At 45.2% G+C, this 24,184-nt stretch overlaps 1 protein-coding gene across 1 annotated transcript in view; it reads right to left on the minus strand.

The window, feature by feature from the left end:
* The window catches only part of WWTR1 (WW domain containing transcription regulator 1), a 132,338-nt gene extending 112,583 nt beyond the window's left edge, over positions 1 to 19,755 (minus strand). Inside the window, exons 1-2 of the mRNA XM_041734487.1 lie at positions 19,495 to 19,755; positions 18,614 to 19,047 (exon numbers count right to left, since the gene is read on the minus strand). Of these exons, the coding sequence (XP_041590421.1) occupies positions 18,614 to 19,044 (431 nt within the window). The 5' untranslated portion in view covers positions 19,045 to 19,047; positions 19,495 to 19,755. The remainder of the gene's footprint in view (positions 1 to 18,613; positions 19,048 to 19,494) is intronic.
* Positions 19,756 to 24,184: the final 4,429 nt, after the last annotated feature.

A 24,184-nucleotide genomic window follows, 5' to 3' on the forward strand; every position in this document is an offset into this window, starting at 1 on the left:
AAAATAGAAAACTGGAGACAGAAGCACCTTCATGATCATAATGGGCTGCCTTCAGGCCTGTTTATTAACATATTCCAGGGGATCCCTGGGTGGCTCAGCGGTTTAGCGCCTGCCTTTGGCCCAGGGCGCAATCCTGGAGTCCCGGGATCGAGTCCCGCGTCAGGCTCCCGGCATGGAGCCTGCTTCTCCCTCCTCCTGTGTCTCTGCCTCTCTCTCTTTCTCTCTCTATCATAAATAAATAAATAAAACTTTAAAAAAAATAAAAATAAAAATAACATATTCCAAAAAAAAAAAAAATCACTGCACGGGTACATACATGTATGCCTTAAGCTGAAGGTGACACCTGGAAAGGGATATAAGTCCCGAGTACAGTGCAATATAATTCCTTGATGTTCGTATCTTTAAAGAGTTCATATGAAGGGCAATGGCATTAGTATAATACTGGCTCCAGACTTTGGATTTTTAACCAAATGTTAAAAACGAGTCGTTTCTCTTGTCTCTGTGTGTGTTTCCCTCACTCTCTTGGCTCATTTCTCTTTTCTCTTCCTTTATTTTTCTCCCTCCACCCTTTTCTGTGTAAGTTAAAAAAAAAAAAAAATCATTGCCACAAGCCTGTACGTTTAAATTCAGCCCACATGACATTTCCTTCGAGTTTAATTGCTTCCATACAATTTATATCCGCTAGTCACGCTAGACCCCAGAGTATTAAACATGCTCTTTTACAAAGAAGCTCTTGTCCTATAATAACCCCCATAATCAAAGTGCAGGAATTATGGGTAAGGCCCAGCCGGATGATGGGCGAAACAAACAGGTTTTTAAATTCACCCAAAGCAGGCTTTGGGCAGGAAGCAAATCAAAGCCAGCCACTCCACCATCAGGCTTGGGAACAGAAACACTGGAGTACTAGCCCAAACAGAGATCTGGTATCTCTGCACATCCAGTGAGTCTAAATGAAGTCAGATAGTTTATCTTTGGGCTGCCATGAAGAGTCACCACACATGCCACGTAAAGACACCTGCTTACATTCTCTCTGCTTTCAGGTCAACCCATCCAAGAAAGTTTCTACTGGTGGCCTCCAAAGGCCCCTCTTCAAAACATCTTCTAAAATGAGTAAATCATTCTTCTCTGTTACTCTGAGTGGACTAAAATTACCTCTTCTATCTTCCTATAAACTACTCAGGCACTATTTCTGGTTGTGTCTGTAAGAAAGGCCATCTACAATATCTCAAGGTGTCTTATAAACCCTTATCTTTCTGGACACTTGTTCAACCTATCCCACCATCCTTCTCTCCTCTAAACAACCCACCTCCCCAAAAGTTCACCTGTGAAATTCTGCCCTTGTACAGGGGCACTGATCGGACTCCTTAGATCTCCCTCACTCATGTAGTCCACTTTGTGCAAGAACTCTGCCTATTTTTCTTACAAAATCCCTTTTAGCAACACTTTTGGTCCTCCTCCTTGTATTCAGATAAGTACCTTTCTACCAGGATCAGAAGTTTCAAAAAAAAAAAAAAAAAGAATTTGTAATTCCATGCAATCTCTTCTCAAGTTCAAAATCCATTCAGAGCACGAGCAAATTAATCTGAACTACTGATCAGATCCACACACTCACATCTGAAGGGATTTACTCAATGTTTCTATAGCTTACTCCTTGGCCTATGTTTCCTTGTTGATTTTCATAGACCAATGATTTTGTCAATGAATAAAGGTTAGAGCCAATACACTCTGGATCAGATTCTAGTCTTAGAAACTGATAGATGGAAACATTTTGCTTACTTCCAATGAAGTATTAAAAAAAAAAAAACAATTTCGGGGACGCCTGGGTGGCTCAGTGTTTGAGCGTCCGCCTTTGGCTCAGGACATGATCCTGGGGTCCTGGGATCGAGTCCCACATTGGGCTCCCTGCGGGGAGCCTGTTTCTCCCTCTGCCTATGTCTCTGCCTCTCTCTCTGTGTCTGTCATGAATAAATAAATAAAAATACTTTTTAAATAAATAAATAATTTTTTAAAACCCAATTTCGATGGTATCACTAAAACACAATGCCATTTGAGGTTGATTTATCTTTTGCACGCTAAGCATGTATATTATTCATTAGAGTAGTCTACATCTGGACATATTCAGACCCATAATCTCTTTATGCATCAAGTCACTAGACAAATCAAAGAAAAATCAGGTTTTTAAAACATTCATTTAGAAGCTCCTACTTACATTTTGAGAAGGAAACCTTATATTTTAATGGTATGAGATATTATTTATTATGCAACATCCTTTTATCTTGTTCCACAATGTAACTTTTTTGTTCTACACTTGGCAGACTTTACTCTCACTGTACAAAACAGACATTGTTTTAAAAACCCATTTGTAATAAATGTCAGTAAGTACGATCTTTCACTTCAGCTGAAGCAACCCCATGGCATCAGTTTACACCTCCATGCTCACTTGGAAGTTCATAATACTCTTTTTCAACAGCTCTGGAAACCAGACTCCAAACAGATATACACCAGTCAACCGGGATGTTTACCAGGGCTCAGAAGGACCTTCACAGAACTCTTAAAACTTGTTACTACCAATGCTTTGCTTTAGGGGCAGTATGGACAAGGACTTGAATCAGCCAGATCATGGGCCCTCTTATCCACACACAGGGTGAGCTGGACATTCCAAAGCATGTGCAACTGGGAAATCTGCATCCTGTAATGATTTTCAACTAATTAACTAGGGCTGGCCAACTATTAGGTCAAATGAAAAGCACTGTGGTAAAACCTGACTAGCTTGACCATGGCTAATAATTTAAAAAAAGCCGTGCTGGTTCGTCCCCTGCGCTGCTCACCTGACAAAGTTTCAGGCAAAAGTTTCAACAACTCTGGATCTAGCCTTTACAATCATTCCTTTAATGTTGACACTCCAAATTGTCCATAATTATTGACCCTACAATCTAATCTGCTCCTACTGTTAAATATCTGTTAATAATCACTGACTGCTCAATAGTTATTAAAATGTAAGCAACAGACAAATACAGAGAACAATGGATCCACTGTCTACCGTATGGGTTACAGCCCTTGGACCTTTGCTGAGAACTCCACTTTCCGAAGCCCAAAGCATAGCCCTCGCTATCTTAACACTTACAGAAATGCAACATCAATAGAACCAAATTTAATTTTTTTCAGACCACAGATAACTAAACTTTTTGAAAAGTCCAAGTAAAAAAGCAACTATATTTGTAAGACACCCTTGGATAGAGCTTTAAGTAGCTCATCCTTTCTCTCCTCCTGCTTTTTCTTCCTTCGAGTTTTTCTACAATACATACTTATGCCTGATTTTATGTCAAAATGCACAGAAAGACAAATAGATGTTGGATGGTATAATTACTTAAGAATTCATATTTGCCAAAAGTTCTATATGTATAGACTAATGTTTCAGGCAGTATATAAAACAAAGACCCATAAAAGTGGAAACAGTTGCAGTAGAGAATGTGTCTTTAGAAAACCTAAGTACTTCTGTAAACAGCTCCGAAGTTTACTGCTTCTTTTATGATTCTTGATCCCAGCTACTAACTTTACATGTTTATACAAACCCCAAACTAGTAACAAGGCTACCAGGTGCTCCCAAATTAGCAGAAAGGAGCAAAACGGCCTTTTGACTACAAAATATATCGAAACCCAAACTCCAACTCAAACCAGTTTGATACCGTCAAACATGTTCTCTTTACCTGATATTGTGAAAGGCTAAACTGGCCTCGGGCGTTTATCTGCATTAATTCTGGAATCTCCTTTGCCACGTATCAGAATCAGTTCTGGCAAATGGAGAAACAAAGATAGGAAAGATAAACGTTTATCTGAAACTACAGTTATATAATATTCTGAACCATAAATTTTTAACTGATACTCATCAAACATAATCTGCTATTTTTATGGCTGCCATTAAGTATGACACATCGCAGCAGTAACAGTCCTGTGTGCTACAAACTGTGACAAAGGTTTTACCACAGTCAGGATCCAAGACTGTAATTTTCATTATGGCAAGTGATTATCATGCCAATTAGAGTAATATTTTTCCCAAGTCTTTTAACTTATCTCAGTTAGTTATAAAACACTGATTTCAAAGCTTGTTTTCACAGGATGTTTGAATAAGCAAATGTGTGGTCTTTCCATATGGCATTGGATCTGTACAGTGAGAGAACCATGCTCCTTAAGAGGGACATTGTAGACTATACGAGAATTTGGGAGATGCCCTTTATCTAATTGAGAGGCTTATTTTCTTCATTTTTCCCTCTTCACAAACTAGACCGTAGAATTAGTACCCCAGGCTCCAGCTCTTGCCCTACCCTGGGGAAAGAAAGTGGCCTCAGCGGAAAAACCATTCACTGAAAATTTTTCACTTCTCATTTTCCTGGAGCCCTAAGAAACAGGACACACAATTAAACCATTCCTCCTTCTTGCAATTTCTTCCCTGGATTTCTTGTACTATTTCCTGCATTTCCTCCAACCTCTCTGGCTGTCTATCCTTTACAGAGTCCCGACATTCCTCCTCACTCGATCTGTAACCTCTCTCTGTGGGATCTCATCCACCCTGGATTAGAATAATTATATATAATAATTATAAATATATTACATATAATAAAACTCGAGACAAAATTCAGAAAATAATACATATTTATGGATATTGGATATACTGGATATATTAAACTCACCCCAAACTCGACATGGCGAAAATTTTCTCAACCTCTTCTAAACTTACTTCCTGCTAGGACGCCCTGAATGGCTCAGTTGACTAAGCCTGACTAAGCCTCTCAAATCCTCTCAACTAAGCCTTCAACTCCTCAGCCTTCAACTCGGGTCAGGATCCCAGGGCCCTGGGATGGAGCCCCACATCAAGTTCTCTGCTCCGTGGGGAACCTGCTTCTCCCTCTCCCTCTGACTGCAACTCCCCCTGCTTGTGTGCACTCTCTCTCTCTCTCTGTGTCAAATAAACAAAATCTCTAAAAACTTACTTCCTGCTGGTTACAATTTGAGGCACCTCCATTCATGCCATGGACAGCCAGCCACCTGCACATCTTCCTTCTCACCTCTTTTCCTCACTCCTCTTATTTAATCCATTGCCAAAGCCTGTCAAGTTACCTCAATATCCCTTAAATGACTTTACTATATCGTTCAAATGATTTCACTTCTTCCCTTTACTAGAACCACCAAAGCAATTTCCTAGCGATTAAAGCACTCTTATGAGTACCTTCATTCCAGAATGGGAGATTCCTGAATTCTGAAACTGCAGCTAGAATGTCTGTCCTCATCTCATCCCAGTAGGGCTCGTAGCAGAAATTCTCTGAAAACCTGACCGGTTTTGGAGCACCAAGCACATCAACTTCCTGAACCACAAAGCTAAATCCCAGTTCTGAACCAAAGTGACCAAGCTTTTCACCCTGAGACCTCTCCATCAGGCATCACAGCTAGTTCTTCATAATTTAATCCACATCTATTCTCAGTCCTACGGTTATACGAGGGTGAACAAGGGACAAAGACCACCTACGCTGTGCTTTCCACAACACCAAAACAACCAACCCATGCCATTATAAATGAAGTCATGTAATGCATAATAAAATCTCTGGAAGATGTACAAGCAATTGTGAATAGTGGTGACTAGTGGGTGGAGTACTTTTACTTTTTACTTTATATCCTTCAGTTCTGCTTAATAAAAAAAAAAAAAAAAGTCAGCTTCTAGGGGCGCCTGGGTGGCTCAGTCGGTTGAGCATCCAACTCTTGGTTTCAGCTCACATCGTGATTTCAGGGATGGAGCCCAAGGTCATGGGGGGAGTCTACTTGTCCCTCCCCTTGTTCCTGCTCTCTCTCAAATAAATGAATAACATCTTTTTTTTTTTAAGCCAACTTTTAAAAATAAACCTAAATGTAAAATCAGGTCAGTAACAATTAAGTCTGTTCATTTTATTTTTCTTAAGATTTTATTTATTTTTGAGAGAGAGAGCACATGTGCATGAGCAGTGGGAAGGTGCAGAGGGAGAAGGAGAAACAGATTCACTGCTGAGCAGGGAGCCAGACTTGGGGCTCGATCCCAGGACTCTGGGATCATGACCTGAGCCAAAGGCAGATGCTTAACCAACTGATCTGCCCAGGCGCCCCAAGTCTGTTCATTTTAATTACATTTATCATGTGCTTGCATTTTCTACTTTTTGATGGGTTATCAATTGCCTTTCAACCTCTGAACTCGAAGCCACAAACTGTTTTTCATGGACAAATTGGGAGAAAGACAAATATTCAACATCACAGTATTTGTAAAAAAAAAGCCACCACAAAAGAGGATATATTCTTACTAAATAATCCAGAATGTGTATTTTTCTCCAGTGACCATGTTTTGCACTGAGTCTAAGGCTGATAGTGCTTGCAGATAGATTAGCCACAAGAAAGAACATGATTGGGACGCCTAGCTGGCTCAGGGATTGAACGTCTCTGTCTTCAGCTCAGGACGTGATCCCAGGGTCCTGGGATCGACTCCCACATCGGGCTCCTTGCAGAGGGCCTGCTTCTCCCTCTGGCTGTGTCTCTCTGCCTCTCTCTGTGTCTCTCATGAATGAATAAATAAATAAGATCTTCAAAAAAAAAAAAAAAAAAAGAAAGAAAGAAAAGAAAAAGAAAAAACAGGATTTGGGTCCATCTACAGCGTTCGGAATTGAAGTGTGCCAAAGCATGTTTTTAAAACAATGAGCACAGGGGTCACAAAGACATAAAATATATTATGTACTAGAAAATAGATGATAACCATCCTTTGTGCCACAGACTTTGTTTTCATACTAAGACTCAATATTTTTGTTAAGTTAATGAGAAGTATAATGAATTGACTGGTTGGTTGATACATAAAAGGCAGTTGTAAGGATGGATGGAAAAATAAAATATGTAGGTTAAATGGATGCATGGATGAAAAGAAGAGGAAAGAAAAGAAAAAGAATTGAAAAAAGTTATGAGAAACATATCAACACCTCTCAAACTACCTGTGGAAAAGGATCGATGTTTTGCTATTTTCAATCTGTCAAGACTATATGTAGTCCTGTGGTGGATGTCTTGCACATAACTTGAGCCACATGTGACTCATCACACAAATTTGGCACACCCAAACTACCATGTTCCATTAGATAATCCCACTGATCACATGCTTACATGTCACAGCAATATGATTTTGTTCTACGAGTTTCTAATCACTCTTGACCTCCGTATCTAGTCTGTCATGGGCAAGTTACATACATCTGCACACTAGTGTCAGTTCAGAGATCATACTTTGAGTAATACTGAGACACTTGATCAGCCACTTCACTGGTGTGCCATTCATTCTGATCGGTAGGGCATCCATCGCACTGGCCAGTGTGCACTTGCCAGACCATGTATCACCCTTGTATAAGAAGGGTGGGTATAATGATTAACAGGATAGTAGATCAGATAAATTAGATAACGACAAGCTAGATATATAACAGACAGGGGCCATCCTGCAGCTCTTTGTGTAAAGAATATCTCGGGGGGCACCCAGATGGCTCAGTCGGTTAAGCATCTGCCTTCAGCTCAGGTCACGATCCCAGAGTTCTGGTATCAAGCCCCGCATCGGGCTCCCTGCTCAGCCAGGACCCTGCTTCTCCCTCTGTCTCTCCCCCCTTCCCCTGCTTAGGCGTTCTCTCTCTCTCTGTCTCAAATAAATAAATAAAATCTTAAAAAAAAGAAAAGAGGGGAAAAAGAAAAAAGAAAAGGGGGGTATCTCTGAATAAAGTGTTAACAATGGTTCTCTAAAACCAGCGATCCAGAAGAACTTATTTCCTCCATTTTCATTCCTCCAGTAGTGTTTGGATATATAATATTTTTATAATTAAAGAGAAAATAAGAAAAAACCTAAATGTCCCATCAGTAAGGGACTAGTTTAAAAAAATGTATACTACATCCATACAATAGAATGCTGTGCAGTCCTTTAAGCAATAAAACATGTACATACACACACACACACACACACACACGGAAAAATAAACATCAGGATATACTAAGTGAAAAAAGATGCAGATGAGTGTGTATAATGTTCTATCATTTGCACTATACTGAAAATAGTCTAAGTGGGTAAATACTTACCTACGCTTATACTCACATAGACTTTCTTCGGAAAGACAAAAGAATCTGGTGCTCTAGGGAGGGGACCAGAGGATTAGGGTAGGGTGAAATTTCTCACAATATATGCTTTGGTATTACTTAAAATGTTTATCATTTATGTGTATTTATCACCTATTCAAAAGCTTTTTGGCTGTTGTTATTCAAGAGGCTATCTGAAAACATTAACACATGATTCAGGGTCGACTTCCATGTGAAAAGGCTCTCAGTAGGCTTCACTAAGAGCTTAGAAAGGACGAGCTTGAGAGGGAGGCCCCTAGCTGCTCAGGCCAGGCTTCTTTGGGGGACAGGGCCTAGGTGGGCTTCGGTGGGATAACGGCGCTTCTGGAAGCTCAATTTTGCCTTTGCCCAGTTGTTTAGCCTCGGAGAAGCTGAGGAACCATCCAAAACCACAACAGAGTATTCTGGGAACAGCCAGATGCTCAAGCTATTCATTTATAAGCAGAAATGGCAGATTCAGGGATGGTGGGCAAGAGTCAAGGGTAGCCTCAGAGCCTACTGACTTGGAAAGCAAAGACCACCCACTACTGTGGAATGGCATGTGCTAAACTGAATATATGACAAGATGACTCAATCTATGGATGGACAGATAAATGAATGAACTATTATGAAAGCCACTACCGCTTCAGATTCCTTTAAATCCGTATAAAATCCTTAGTTCCTTAAACAACTAGGAAGATCTCAACATAGGAGACAATGGTGGGGTCTCATGCTACATTCAGATAAAGCGAGGACTTGTGTACCTCAAAATCAAGGAATGAGAAAATTGACATTTACTCACAAGAGGTCAGGTGTACCACTCCTAGCTGATGTTTCAAAGCCCCAATGGGTCACAGTCACCCACCAACCATCACTTACCTTTTAACCCAAGTCAGGCCAGACTTTTCTTGGTCTCAAAAACACACCCTGCTACGGTTTCTGCCCCCGAACTTCTCTTCCTTACTCCCTCTTTCCTAGAAGGCCTCTTTGCTCACCTACCCACACTCTTCCTATTTTTCAAGGCTCCATTTATGTCCAGGCACCTTTACAGAGACTTCTCTGGATCACCCACTCTCTATCTCCATCTTCTTCTCCCCTGCATCACAGTATGTGGAACTACGATTCTAAACTTTCGGTCCAAGGGGCACAGACACATGGAATCACATTCCTGAGTATGACAGATTCCTAATTGGAATTCTAGGGGACGAGCTCGCAATGCAAACGGCCACAAGAAAGTATTACAGGATTCCCTCCTTATCAAGCACCCACCCATTTGCCAGGCAGCGTGCTCAAGTCATACAGTGACAAGCCAGACAAATATCAATCTTGCCCTTGTGGAGCCTGTAGTATAGTGACAAAGAGCAGTAGCAGAATGTGGCAGTAGAGCCACGGCTGGGGAGCCACCGGGCTATCCAAAGTGCAGGAGCATCTAAATTAGCGTGGGGGCTGTGAGTCAGGGAAAACCTCCTGCAGGGGTGGCATTGAGGCGGATGCCTGAAGGTAGCACAGGAGTTAACCAGGCAAGAAGCAGGAAAGTAATGTTCCAGGCACAGGTAACAGGTTGTGCCAAGTTCCTGAGGCCAGAGCAAGGACAGCCAATGGGAGAACTAAGAGACGTTCAGCCCGGCTGCAAGTTTCAGACCTGTAACCATAATAGAAACAAGTGCCTTATTATGACACACCTCCCAGGAGCTTCCAGCACACGGCGAGCAGCAGCTCCAGGCTGTGGGGGCACAGGGGGTCCAGAGGCAGCTATTTAGCTTGATGTTGTCTGTGCTCTCCCTGCCTCCCCAGCCAGGCCGTCAGCTGCCTGAGGTTGGGGAAACCCGCCACAAATTTCTCCCCCACACAGCATGCTAGCACACAAGGGAAGTTCAGGGATTTTTCACCCTCGATGTTCAAGTGGCTAAAGATCCTTTAGGGGGCATGGAGGAAGGGTCCTGGGAGATGGCACACACATCCCACCCACCCGACTGGGAACAGTAACAATAATAAATAAACTGTCCAGCAGGACTTACTGTGCCAGCCACAGCCCTACGCACTTTTTTTTTTTTTTTTTTTTTTTAGCCCTACGCACTTTACCTACATTTCCTGATCTCACTTCATCTAGCCAGTGCCAAGCAAGTGAGCATCATTTCTTCCGTTCTTAGTTGTCATCTGCTGCGCCTGGATGGAACATGAGAAGTCCAGGAAGGAGTGCGCGCAAATAAAGAATAAGCTGAAGGAAATTCGTGTGACCTAAGGGTCTGCGATAATCCTACTTCTTATCCTGGAGTGACTTCAATGGAGAATTCTGGGTTAAGCGTTTAGCAATTACTGTGTTGGTTCATTTGGAAAGAAAATAACCCAAAAAAAGAAAAACAAAGCAGTTCCCAAAGAGCATCCATTTAAGTAACAGAAGCTCCAGGCTTTAACAGAAGCTCCAGGCTTTAGTTACCGAGCTATGGCTCAAAGATCTCCCCACACCTCCCCACACCTCCCCAAATCTATGACATCATCTTTTTTTTTTTTTAAGACTTTATTTTTAAAACATCTCTACGCCCAGTGTGGGGCTCCGGTTCACAGCCCTGAGATCAAGAGTCGCAAGCTCCATCGACTGAACCAGTCAGCGCTCCTAACGACTTCATCTTTACATTTTTCTTTCTCCTACAATTTTTATAACTCCTCCACCTTCCAATTTAAAGAGAAATATATGTTTATTGTAGGAGATCTGGAACACAGAGAAAGGCAGAAAGTATAAACAAGAAAAATCAGCCGTAATTCAAAAAATGGCCATTGAAAAGATTTTGGTATCTATCCTTCTAGCAGGTATAATCGTATACACACACACACACACACCTTTAAAAGTAAAATCAGGATTATGATATTATCACAAGGGTCTGTATTTGCTGACTTTCTGATATTTAGGACTTCTTATTTCTAAGCATTAATAATTATTAAATCAGAGGCACCCAGGTGGCTCAGGGGTTGAGTACCTGCCTTCCGCTCAGGGCGTGATCCTGGGGTCTGGAATCAAGTCCTGCACTGGGCTCCATACGGAGAGCCTGCTTCCCCGTCTGCCTGTCTCTGTCTCCCTCACTGTGTCTCTCATGAACAAATAAATAAAATCTTTTAGAAACAATTATTAAGTCAAGAAATATAAGTGAAAACATACTACGTATCCACAAAGCACACTGGAAAAACCTCTAACTTGATTCAGATAGAAAAATCTCAACTATAAAAATAATAATGAAAGGCACAGAAAAGACTTCCCAAAGTATAGTCTGTAAAACATTCCTAAGTAGAAGGCAACAGATGATCGCTGGAATAAAAATGTTCAAATCACACGAGTTTGTGAAATACTAGCTTAAACAAAAATAAACTAGTTTTTCTGATAAGTAACTTTAGAGTCCTAAATGTATGTTATGAAATTCCAAGAGAGGGACACAGCATGCAACATATCCCAGATTTATTGGTCCAAAAACCCCATGTTCACAAAGCATCTGAACGGACAAAGAATACACTTTGGAAAACACCGCTCTTCTGATATTTCAATGCACAAAAACATGCACAGTCACCCTCAGACCAGTGAAAGGGCCAACCTCTCAGAATCTACCCTTCATTAATAAGCGAACTACTTCAGTCCTCAGTCTTTTTTTTTTTTTTTAAGATTTATTTATTCATGAGAGACACACAGAGAGAGGCAGAGACACAGGCAAAGGGAGAAGCAGGCTCCCTGCGGGGAGCCCAATGCAGGACTCGATCCCAGGACCCCGGGATTATGAGCTGAGCCAGAGGCAGACGCTCAACCACTGAGCCACCCAGGCGACCCAGTCCTCAGTCTTTCAACCCACTTTCAGAAAGAAAACTGTCCCCTGGACTGGTTGATTCTTTCACTTCCATCACCTTCTCCTATAGTTCGATACATAATTGAAGGAGGAAGGGAAAGGAGAGAATGATATACAGGCTGTAATTCCTACCAGTCTTAATGGTCAACAAACAAAAACCAAGACTCAATACTGCCTCAAGCCCCTACAGCAATTTATTTCTCATCAATCTGTGCAATTACAAAGGCAATGAGAAGCAACCTGGTTCTTTTTTCCCTTGACACTACTTTACTAACATTATTTAATTAACCCTCTTAACAAGCCCTCCGCAATGTACCGGATCCTGACATCAGGTCATCTGCCTTCCCTGTTACATCTGTGCTCCCTATAAAATGACATGCGTTCATTAATGGAAGAATTAAGGATAAAATATCAAGAGGCACTGCAGATATACTCTTCGCTTCCGGTTTGTTTGTTGTTCTCATCACCTCTCTCTCCCCAGCACCAAGAGCTCCAAATTTGACCACCCAGACTGAGGTCAGAAGCAAACTCCAATGCTCCATCCACCACTCCAGAGTTATCTGGTCACCAAGGATACCTAATTACAGGGCCTAATTAGGGGCATGTAATCGGCATGAGGCATCATGGTGCAGGGGAAGGAGTACAGGTTTTAGAATCACGTAATTCTAATCCCATCCCTGCCACTCACCTGATATGTGACCCTGGGCCACTTACTCAACTTCACTGAGCCTCAGTTTCCTCAAGAACAAAATGAGATAATGAGATAATATGTACCTATTCACAGCGTCACTATAGGGGTTAAAAAAAATGAATATATGTGAAAGCGCCTAGGGTTATGGAAAAAAAACATGTTTCCACACACACGTGTTGGGAGTGTGCTCCACAGGTGATTCTGGTGTTGTCTCTCTGGAAAGCACTGACTCAGCAGCCTGCCTTGTCTGGTACAGAGCAGGTCATCAACAGATGTCACTTACCTCCCCTCCTCTTCTCTCTCCACTTCTTGATCCGTTCCCCTCTCCCCCACTCCCCACCTCACACCCACAAAACTGGCCCAACTAGCAGCTATGAGCCAGATTCCAAAAAAATGAAAAGCAGACCCTCTTCAAAAGGGATACAGTATCCTGTGTGAAGTCACAAGGTACCCACGGTGGGCATTTCTATTTAGGTTTTTTTTAACAGGAAAATTGACTCAGTCTTTATTTTAAACTTACAAAGCTGACTTTCAATTCCAGATCCGGTTGTCATTCAGAGCCATAAATATAATCAAGAGTCTCAACCAGGTTTTATCCTATTGCCAAGGTTTCTGCATCTGAGTTTGGCCAGGTAAAGAACACATGCATGTGGAGAAAGAGGCAACAGGAGGCAAGAATGAACTTGTACTGAAAGTCTGCTCTGTGCCAGACACTTTAAATGTTATCTCATCTTTCAAAATACCATAAAATAAGTATTACTCTTACTGATAGATATTTTACAGACAAGGAAACTGAGGCAGCTGGCAATATTTTTTTAAGGACAAAAGGCCCTCATGAAAACAACTACATTACAATGCCAGTCAAAGGTAAATAGAAAAAAAGAAAGAAAGAAAAGGAAGGGATCCCTGGGTGGCGCAGCGGTTTAGCGCCTGCCTTTGGCCCAGGGTGCGATCCTGGAGACCCAGGATCGAATCCCACGTCGGGCTCCCAGTGCATGGAGCCTGCTTCTCCCTCTGCCTATGTCTCTGCCTCTCTCTCTCTCTCTGTGACTATCATAAATAAATAAAAAAAGTTAACAAAAATAAAAAATTAAAAAAAAAAGATTTAAAGGAAAAAAAGAGTTCTTTTTTAGAAAATAAATTTAAAACAACTTTTAAAATATTTTCCTTTTTTTAAGATTTTATTTACTTATTTATGAGAGATATACATAGAGAGATATACATAGAGAGAGGCAGAGACATAGGCAGAGGAAGAAGCAAGCAGGCTCCCTGTGGGGATCCTGATATGGAAATTTGATCCCAGGACCTGGGATCACGAGCTGAGCCAAAGGCAGATGCTCAAGCACTGAGCCACCTGGGTGTCCCTAAAATAAATATTTTCAAATTAAAAAGGATTTGAACATTTTACTTTCCACAAACAGTAAGTTACTTAAGCATGTACTCCAGCAAAATGAGGGCATAAACCAAAACAGAGGAAGATACGAGAAAAGGAAATGCTACTTCTGGCCATGGAGAGAAGTAAAAAGAAGTACCAGGATGATAGCTCCGCTGGAGGCCTAGAAAACAATCAGAATCCAGAATGGCACAAAAAGATAAAGGAATTCGGGCAAAAAGGCTTAGGGAAACAAGACTTATAGCACTGATGGAATTTAGAGTCTAAAGCATTTTGGAGGCAAATAATATATAAACAAAAAGGCAATTAGAAACACTAGAAAAAATGTTTAAGAAAGTGAAGGTCTATTATGAAAAAAAGTTGACACAAAGTTAAACAACTTTTTTTTAAGAGTTTGAGGGGCGCCTGGGTGGCTCAGTGGGCTCAGGTCATGATCTCAGGGTTGTGGGATGGAGCTGCATCCAGCTCTCAGGTCAGTGCTTAGTAGGCATGAGATTCTCTCTCCCTTCCCTTCTGCTCCTACCACCCCGCCCCTACCTGCACTCTCATACTCTCTATCTCTAAAATTAAAAAAATTAAATCCTTAACAAAAAAAAAAAAAAGGGGGGGGGTTGACGGAAAGAAAGAATCCATTTGGCTTCTATGCCAGATATATCCTCCTCTGATTCCCCAGGAATCCTGACACCAGACTCAATGTAACAAGCAAGTCTAAAATTTAATCTTAATACAAGAGGCTATGAATTATATATACAGAAATGTAATAATGCAAATATTGTCTCTGGATTTTCAACTTTAATAATAATTTATGAATAAAAAGGTCAATTTAAGAGCAAAGCACAAAATCTTTATTGGTTATGGGTTCTGGGCTTTGGACCGTTAAGGTAGCATCAAAAAGAGAAAATTGTAGAAACCCAAACCTCCTTGACTTACAAGAGGGGGAGTCAAGAAATACCATCAAAAGTTGACAAAGAATAACAAAGGTGATCTAACAGGCAAGCTAAAAATAACATAAATATCAAAAATGGGGGAGGAATAAACAGTTTAAGGAGCTACATTCTCATTTTCAATCAGAAGTTAAAAGTTGGTAAATCAAAAAATTATGGGAAAAGCATTTTAGGGTTAAGGAAGTATCAATCTAAGAATTAAATACAGAAACAGTTAAAAAAAAAAAAAAACCTAAAAGGCTCCCTCTGTGAGCCTTGAGGAGGTGAAGGAAACCATTGTTTTTCAACAAAAGTCCTTCTGTACTATTGGGTTTGTTACTAAGTGCATAGATCACTTTGACAAAAATAATTTTCTATGACACTTTTCAGAAAAGGCAAAACACTAAAATTATTACCAAAAATTGGGAGTGGCGGGCAAATATTATCATTGAAATTATATTTAAGAGTGGAGATAAAATATTTTTTCTCATAGAATGGTAGTCAAATAAAATTTTCCGTAAGAATGTAAAGTCCTACTAAAGCCAAGCCATGTTCTTCTTTATAATTCTCTGTTTTCTGGTTTATGTGTAATAAACATGTATCCCATATATAACCAGGACTTTTTTTTTTAATTTTTAATGTGATCAGCAGTCAAAGTCAACGTGCGAGGTGGCTAAGAGCCCAACACCTACACGCCCCCAGCCTGATTTATGAGCCTTAGAGGGCAGCAGGAACAGCGCAGTAATTTTCAGGGGCCATGTGTTTTAACATCAACCCTCTCCACTTGTATACGCTACCGAAAGAATCACACGACAGGAAAGGTGAGACCACTCAGGAAAGGCTTCCTTTAAAAGGTAACAGAAAGTCATTACATCATATACCTAGGAACAACCTTACCTAAGAAAATCACGAAAATTCTAAAGCTTCTTATTATCCAGGCTTTGTTTCCCATAAAGCTCATTGTTCAGCTGGGGAAGTGACATGCAGGAGAGAGGGAGGAGTGAAGAAAATGGAAAAGTGCTCTTAAGTAGTCGCCAACACATTAGAGGTCCAGTCCAGGGTCTACCATTAAATACCCATATGACTTTCTCAAAGTCACGTGGCCACCCTTCCTTGCTCTTGGGTTTTCTAGCCAAAACAAAACAAACCTGACCCTGGTCCAATCCAAAATCCTTTAACTTCTCATTTATAAAGGCCTTGACTGACGGAATCGGTAATTGGATGCTACTGCTAATCCCATTTCGCAGATGATGGAGCAAAATGGATTTTTTGACAATTCAGGGTCCGTGGTCACGATTTTTCAAGCTTCTTCTACTTAATCGGGGTGCCTTTCGAGGCTATGTCATACAACATTCAGCTTACTCCGACTTTAAACAAAGCCCCCCAAAAAACTCAGAGAACTCCTGGCAGATTGCTTATCTTGAAAGACAATAGTTAACGCTGACTTAATTTCTTAAATTCCCTTAGCTACTTGGCCAGAAAGTTTCCAGGGGCTGCATCAAATCAAGCTAGCCTACTACCTACAGTTTTTCAGCTGTCGTCTTCACTGACTATCCAAAGTGACTGAAGAGGTGCTCTGCCTTGGGCTGCAGAGTGGTTGTAGCTGGGGGAACGGACAATGAATATGAGCAACTTTCTCTAAACCCAAAGCTAACTTCCATTTTTTTTTTTTTTAGATTTTTTTTTATTTATTTATTCATGAGAGATACAGAGAAAGAGGCAGAGACACAGGCAGAGGGAGAGGCAGGCTCCATGCAGGAAGCCGGACATGGGACTCGATCCCAAGTCTCCAGGATCACGCCCTGGGCTGAAGGCAGCGCTAAACCACTGAGCCACCCGGGCTGCCCACTAACTTCCATTTTTGTCCTAGTTTCATCTTTCAAAACTTGTGCATAAAAGGGATTTTTTTTTTGGCTTTTTTTGGGGGGGAGGGTCTTTTTTTCCTAGCTTTCCTTTGATATTAGGCAAGCCTAGCTCTTATTTCGTATTTTTAATAACCACAGTTATACTGATCACATATCATATATTTTCGTGTGTTTGGTCCCAAAGTCATTTGGGACCACCAAAGATCCCCCTAAATTACTGTAAATTAGACCATTTTGTATTTGCATTCATTACCAAGTCCTTCTCTATAAAAGTCACAATTAATATTCAAGACCCCATTTACCTAAGCAAACTTAAGATTATTTTGGAGCTTTATGTACCATAGAAACTAATGTCATCCAGTATCATCACATTTAGGAAGATGTCATGTTATTCACATACTTGAATTGCACCAGCCATTTAGAAGTCAAAGCACTGAGTACATGTCTACACTAACACTCAAAGCCTGGGAGAAGGCCGGTTGTGGAATGGCCATCAAGTCGGCTTCAGGACAAGTGCCTCTCCAATCACACCAATCCCAGAAACAAAATAAAGAACTCCTCCTTGTACAAGATGTCAACAGCTGTGGGATGGGGAAGGAATAACTGGTCACCAGTATGAGTCAAAGACTTGGCTACAGTAAACCTCATCCATTACTGCGGATTTGTTATTAGAGCCAACCGAGAGCGATCAAGGTATCAAATATTAGTGCCAAAGAAAGGCTTGATTACGTTTTTAAAAGAGCACATAATGTCTCCGGAGAAATTTTAAACTAAAGCTCTTCTTCATCAAAGAATTACGGGCTTTAAAATCAACTCTAAGGCAAGTTCTAAGAAGAGGAGTTTCCCTCCATGGCAGTGAGCCACCAGCCAGTGCAGGCAACCCTAAACCAAGCTGGTCCAGCTGGCACAACTTCCATCTAGGCCATCAACAGCCTGACCCCCGCCCCCTTGACCTCACTGGTCACACTTCAAGTTCCAGCTTGGTTTCTCCTCTGGAACATGATTATCTTAGGGTGCCACCATGGAAACAGCATCTTTCTTATGCCTGTGAACATAGTTTCCTGTACAGTCTAATTCCAATCTGACGTCAAAATCATTCCATCAGAAGGCCCTGACAGTGTGGAAGGGAAGAAGAATAACACAGCGGCCTCGGGATCCCAAGGTGTTTTAGGTTACTAAGTGTGACATCACCAAACTGCTGACCCAATTTCCAACACAACTGATTTTCCAGCCCGCAACCACTTCACCGGGGCCGAGTCGCTAATTACATCACTGTGCCGTGTGGTCATTACATCACTCAGCTGGGAGCAGTAAGGCCTACCCGGCGGGCGGCGGGGCTCACTTTTCCAGCTTGCTTTTCCCCAAGAATGGAGAGAGTGCAGACCCCCTACACAACCAAGAGTCCCTCTGCTTCCCAGGCTTCAAAAGTTTTCTGGAATGTACCTCGGTGTCACCTCCCCATGGAGCAAGCTCTGGTCCATCTGACGGGGAAGGGGCAGGTAAGGGAGTCAGTCCCCCCCGCCCCCCCGCCCCAAGTCTATACCAACCATGCCAGATTCAGGGCAAGGTCACCTGTGCGTTTCATAAGAATCGCCCCCAAATTGGTGATTGTTTGCACGTCCCCAATGTCTCGGACTCCCAGGGCCCTGGAGGCGCTCTGCTTGGTGAGGCTTCCCCGCCCCAGCCCCCGGAGGCTCCCTGCTTGGGGACAGGCGTGCAAGGATGCGCGCTCCCTCCCAGCAACCAGCGTGCGCCCCCCGGCCCCCGCCCCCGCCCCCGGGCTGACTTACTTGAGGAAGTACCTCTGGCCGGTGGCCGTGAAGGTCATCTCCCAGCCCGGGGGCAGCGGCAGCTCGTCGGTCACGTCGTAGGACTGCTGGCGGAGGTGCGCGTGCTGCTGCGCGGGGCTGCCCGCCGCCCCCGCGCCCGGGCCCAGCTGCAGGGACGCGGGCGACGAGTGCGAGCGGACGTGCTGGGCGCCGCTGCCCAGCCGGGGCCCCGCGTGGCCGCCCGACGAGTCGGTGCTCGACTGGCGCGAGTGCGAGCCGGAGTCGGGCTCCTTGAAGAAGGACTCGGGCAGGATCTTCTTCCGCCACGAGCTGGGCTTGGGGTTCATGACCGAGTTGAAGAGGGCTTCGAGGTCCGTGTCGAGGTCCTGCGTGACGTGGATCACTTGCTGCCCGGGGGGCGGGAGCGCAGGGGGCGCCGAGGCCGGATTCATCTTCTGCGGAGAGACGGGAGGTGCGATGAGGCTTTTAGGACGAGTCGGAGGAGAGGGGCCGGGGTGCGGGTGGGGGTGGGGGTGGGGGTGCGGGTGGGGGTGGGGGTGGGGGGGGCAGAACACAGACAAAAGAGCTAGAGGACACGCTGGGTGTCCGCCTCGGGATCCCAGACACCCAGGGGTGAGGCCGGCAGGGGGGGAGGGGTCCCTCCCGGCCTGGGGGATTATGCAACTTTCTCGAAGCCTGGAAGTTGCCCGGAGGAGGAGGGGGAGGAGGAGGAGGGGGAGGAGGGGGAGGAAGGGCGGGGGCGGGGGCTGCGCTCCGGAGGTCGCTGCACGGCGGGCGCGGAGGGCAGGGCGCAGCCTTCCCGGGCAGCCCCCACCCCCCCGGGTCCCTCTCCGGGTCCCTCCCCGGGCGCCCCCGGGCGGGGCGGGGTGCGGCGGCCCTACCTGGGCGCGCGGCGGGGCCGAGTCGGGGCGCGCTCGCCGTCGGGCCTCAGTGGCTCGGGCGCCTCCCGGGCTGGCGGGGCAGTGGCCGGGGCCCGGCTGGCAGATGCCGACTCGGGGCCCGGCGTCTCACATGCCCCGCACCGGCCCCGGCGCTCGCGCTGCGCGGCAGGAGGCGGAGGAGACGCAGACAGCGCGGCGGCCGCGGCTCCCGGACTGTCCCATAAACAAAGTTGGGAGCGGACTCGCTCGCCCGGGGAGGAGGCGGGCCCGGAGGCTGAGCTGCTGAATTATGCATGAGCCCCGCGGCCCAGCCCGCCCGCGCCGGCTCGGCCCTCCCCTCCCCCTCCCCCTCCCCTCCCCTCCCCCATCCCGCCTCCCGGAGGCCCCGCGGCCCCGCAGGTACTGGGCCGGGCCGCAGCCGCCGGGCGCAGGGGGCGCTGCTCCGGGGGCCCCGCGGTCCCTGCGTCCGCCGCCGACCGAGGGCGGATCCGGGGACCGGGGCCTGCGCGCCTGCGATCGGGGCTTGCGGAGGGAAACTGAGGCCGGGGGCGGCGGAGGGCGCAGGGCGCAGGCCGGGGCAGGCCCGGTGCCCGGGTCGAGGCCTGGGGCGCCCGGAGCGCCCCGCTGAGCCGACGGCCTGGCGTCCCCGCGGCCTGTGCACGGGGAGGCTGCTCTGCTCGGCGCCCGTGACCATATTTGGTCTGGCGAGGAGGCATCTTGGCCCTGGGGCTTGCAGTTGTCTGCTGGGGCGCAGACGGTGCCCAGAAAGTGCCCCCGTCACCGCGGCTGCGGCCTCGCCGGCGGGAGCCTTGTAAACAACCTCGAAACCATTCATCAACCTCCTCTGCGCGGGACTCGGGTCACTAGAAACGGAGAAGAAACCTGGCCACAGCCGGTCCGGGAAGGGACAGCAATCGCGTCCCCCCCCCCCCCCCCCCCCGTCCCCGGCCCCCGCGACATCCGCGCGGGGGGTGGGAGGATTGGAATGTCCCTGACGCCCTCCGGAGAGCCTGAGCCCGGCTGGAACGAGCAGGTGGCTGGGAGCAGAGAGGGTGCGCCAGGGACCCGCAGAAAACCACCCACCCTCCCACCGACCGGATCCAGCAGAGGGGTGGAGACCCCCGGCCCCTAGATGTAGCTTGGCCGGACAGCTGCGGGGAGGAGGAGGCGGCCTTGGCCCTCGGAGCAGCTCAGCTCCTCCTCGCCCGGTCCCCTCTCGCACCGGCGGCTGCCTGCGAGGTAAGTCACAATTCACAAAGCCCCTTTCCCCACGACGGTTGATTCAAAGAGAAGCTCGGGCCTAAGCCAAATGAGCAACAGATGTACAGACAGTCCGGACGTAGAGGTGGATGCACTTCACAACTTTTCGGCTCTACGATGGTGCACGATGGTGCACGAGGGATATTCAAATCTCAGATATCATCGAATATCAAATATCATTCAAACTTCACCTGGGATTCTGAATTTTGACCTTTCCCCACGCCAGGGCCATGCAGTAGGGCACCCCCTTGATGCTGGGCAGCGGCAGCCGCAGCTCCCAGTCCGCCCTGCCATGAGAAGGGCAAACAACTTAGGCTTGCAGCCATGCTGAGGCCATGGAACAACTGTCTTTCACTTTCAGCACAGTAGTCAATAAATCACTTGAGATATTCAACACTTTGTTATGAAATAGGCTTTGTGGTAGATGACTTTGCCCAACTGTAAGCTCATGTAAGTGTTCTGAGCACATTTAAGACAGGCCAGGCTAAACTATGATGATCAGGTTTTGGTTTTTGATTTTTAGGATTTTTTTTATTTCTTTGAGAGAGAGAGGGAGAGCACAGAGGGAGAGCGAGAAGCCAAACTCCCCACTGACCAGACAGCTCAGTGCGGGGACTCGAACCCAGGGCCGGAGATCGTAACCTGAGCCGAAGGCAGATGCTTAACTGAATGCGCTACCCAGGCACCCCTGGTGTTGCATATTAAATGCATTTTCAACTTTCAATTGATATTTTCAATCTACAATGGATTTATCAGGAACTCATCCTACCTACATCGAGGAAGATCTGTAAAACACTTTGAACAACATTGAGCCCATCCGTGTATCTCTTCATTAAATAAGATAGAACTGTATTAACTACAAGTATTGCCCCTCAGTATTTTTGTAAGAGTGAAATAAAGTCAAAATCTGGAGTTGCCTTGAAGGAGAAAAGTTTACAGGAATGACAAGACCACCCCATAGAAAAGGCATGGGAGTGTTTTGAGGCCACTCCTTGAATGGCTGCTCCCTATCGTTGCCTACAATAGAACAGAGCCCCCCAAATGAGGCATCCATCACCCCATTATCTGTACTTGGGGTGTGCTTTCGTTCCAGACTCCCCACAGGGTGGGAAAAATCAGAGCTGCCTTAAGGAGAAAGACAGCCACATGGGTCACCTTCAAAGATAAGCAGAGCATAGCTCCTTTCCAGAGACTCTGGAACCCCAGATTTCCTTCACAGCAAAGTCCTCTGCCCATAGGACCAGCAGAAGGAAGGGGGAAGCTACATGTCACTCCGCGGGACATAGTGTCAGCAAGCTATCATCAGAAGCCACCACAGTTACACTGGAAATTGGCTTATGGAACCAGAGGAAGTGACAGGGTCCCAATGGTTACTAATCAGAAGTCACAAGGCTACCTTGATAAATAAAGGATGGAAGCTTGAGTCCAGCACTACTCCAGGAAGGTCCTCACCCAAGAAGGAAAGGCCTGCTTTGTAAAGAGTACCTGGCAGCTACCAGACAAGACGAAAATGCTGAAGGGAGCATGAGAATCAGCCAGTGAGAATCTGGGTTAGGACTGGATGAGCAGAGATGCGGTCTTCCTTCCTTGCCAAGCCTCAAGAAATAGATTGTGGAAGACAGAGAAGTAGATGCCAGAAAAGGAAATTACCCAGATCACAGGATAACTCAACGGGAAACTCCCAGTTCTCAAATAGGTTCTGCGATGCGATAGTGGGTGGTTGAAGACATTTGCTCCATCCTTCAAACAACAGCTTCAAATGACACAACATTTATAGGTGCCTTATACGTGTCAGGTACTACCCATATGAGGCAGCATGGTGTAGTGACTAAATGTATAATCCCTGCAGCAAAATACCTGAGTCACCTCAAACAAAACACTTGAGCTCTCTATTCCTGGGTTCCTCCTTTGTAAACGAGGTACAAAAACAGTACCCACTTCGCAGGGTTCTAGGTTACAACACTACAAATTTTATCCATTGGCCCGTGATGGAACACAAGTTTTGAAGTGCCTAGCTCTAGTCTTTATTTTGGGCAGGTAACTTAGCTTCCTGAAGTCACAGATTATTCATTTACAAGTTGGAGATAATATGGTGGCAGCCCCGTGACACTGCTGCCATTCAATTGACCACCCTCCTGTTAGTCACACCCCATAGAGTCCCTTCCAACTTAAATCTGGGACAGTGACTTGCCTTAAGCAGGAAAATACAGCATTGAATATGTGCTGGCCCCCCGCACCCCGCCCTACCTCACCCCCCCCCACCTTAACCCCAAGGAAGGTATAGACATTTCTATTTTTTGTCCTTTGGGACACCTAAAGCTCTAGGTAAGAAGTCCAACTACCCTCCTGGAGAAACCACATGGAGAGGGAGAGGCCCTGAGATATGTGGAGAGAGGGAGAAGTCCAGCCACCCCGCATCTGAGCTGAGCCCAGCCCCTGGCGGCCCACCAGCTGACCTCAAACAAACACATTAGTGACCACCATTAAGATGGATAAAAACGACAGAGCCTAGCCCAGCCCAGATTGCAGAACTGTGAGCAAATAAAATGGCTATTGGTTTAAGCCACTAAATTTTGGATTTTTTTTTTAAGCGCACAATGAACATGCTAAGGATTAAAAAAGAAAATGCAAATAAAGTTCCTCACACAAATTCTGTTCCATATTAACACACTCAAGTAATGACTATGATTTAAGGCTCATGGAGACCCAGAGAATAGATAATATATTTTAAATCTCCCATTTTACAGATAAGGAATCTGGCCCAGAGAACTTTATTTTGTCCAAGTACATACAATGAATTCATGAAAAAAACCCTCAGTTCGGCCCAGGATTTACCCTAGATCAGAGTGCTTTTTCTACTCTCCCATCCTGTGTGAGTCAGCATTTGTTCCCTGGTATTGTCATTTTCAATCAGTGTGCTACCTCTTGCTTGCCTATCTCAGAGAGAAACTCCACAGTTCCTATAAGATAATCAATTGAGAGTAAGTCGATTTTTCTCTCCACTCAGACTTTCCACTAGAGGTTGATTCCTTCTTCCTAATCGTGCCCTCAATACACTTCCTAGTTTCCCTGAGCCACCCATCCCTCCTCCCCCTCTGTCTACATCCAGCCAATAGCAAGCGATTCTTTATCCTGGTGTCCCTCAAAACCATCCCTCCTTTCCTGCTCCCGCAACAAGACCTTATCTCAAAATGCTTGCAGTGGCCTCCTACCTGGTTTCTCTGCCTCCAGTCTATCCTTCCTGGCCTATTTTCATGATGTCATCCCCGGCTCACAAGCTTTCAACAACTGCCCACAGGAAGAAAGGTCAGAGCTATCAATCTAGCACCCAAGGACTTGCAACCAACTGCCATCGTCATTGCTTTCTGTCCTTGCTTCTTACACAAACGTGTCTTCATCCACTCCAGCCAGGCTTTGACACAAGCATATT

Source organism: Vulpes lagopus, chromosome 19 (genome assembly GCF_018345385.1).
Source record: "Vulpes lagopus strain Blue_001 chromosome 19, ASM1834538v1, whole genome shotgun sequence".
Taxonomy (NCBI): Eukaryota; Metazoa; Chordata; class Mammalia; order Carnivora; family Canidae; genus Vulpes; species Vulpes lagopus.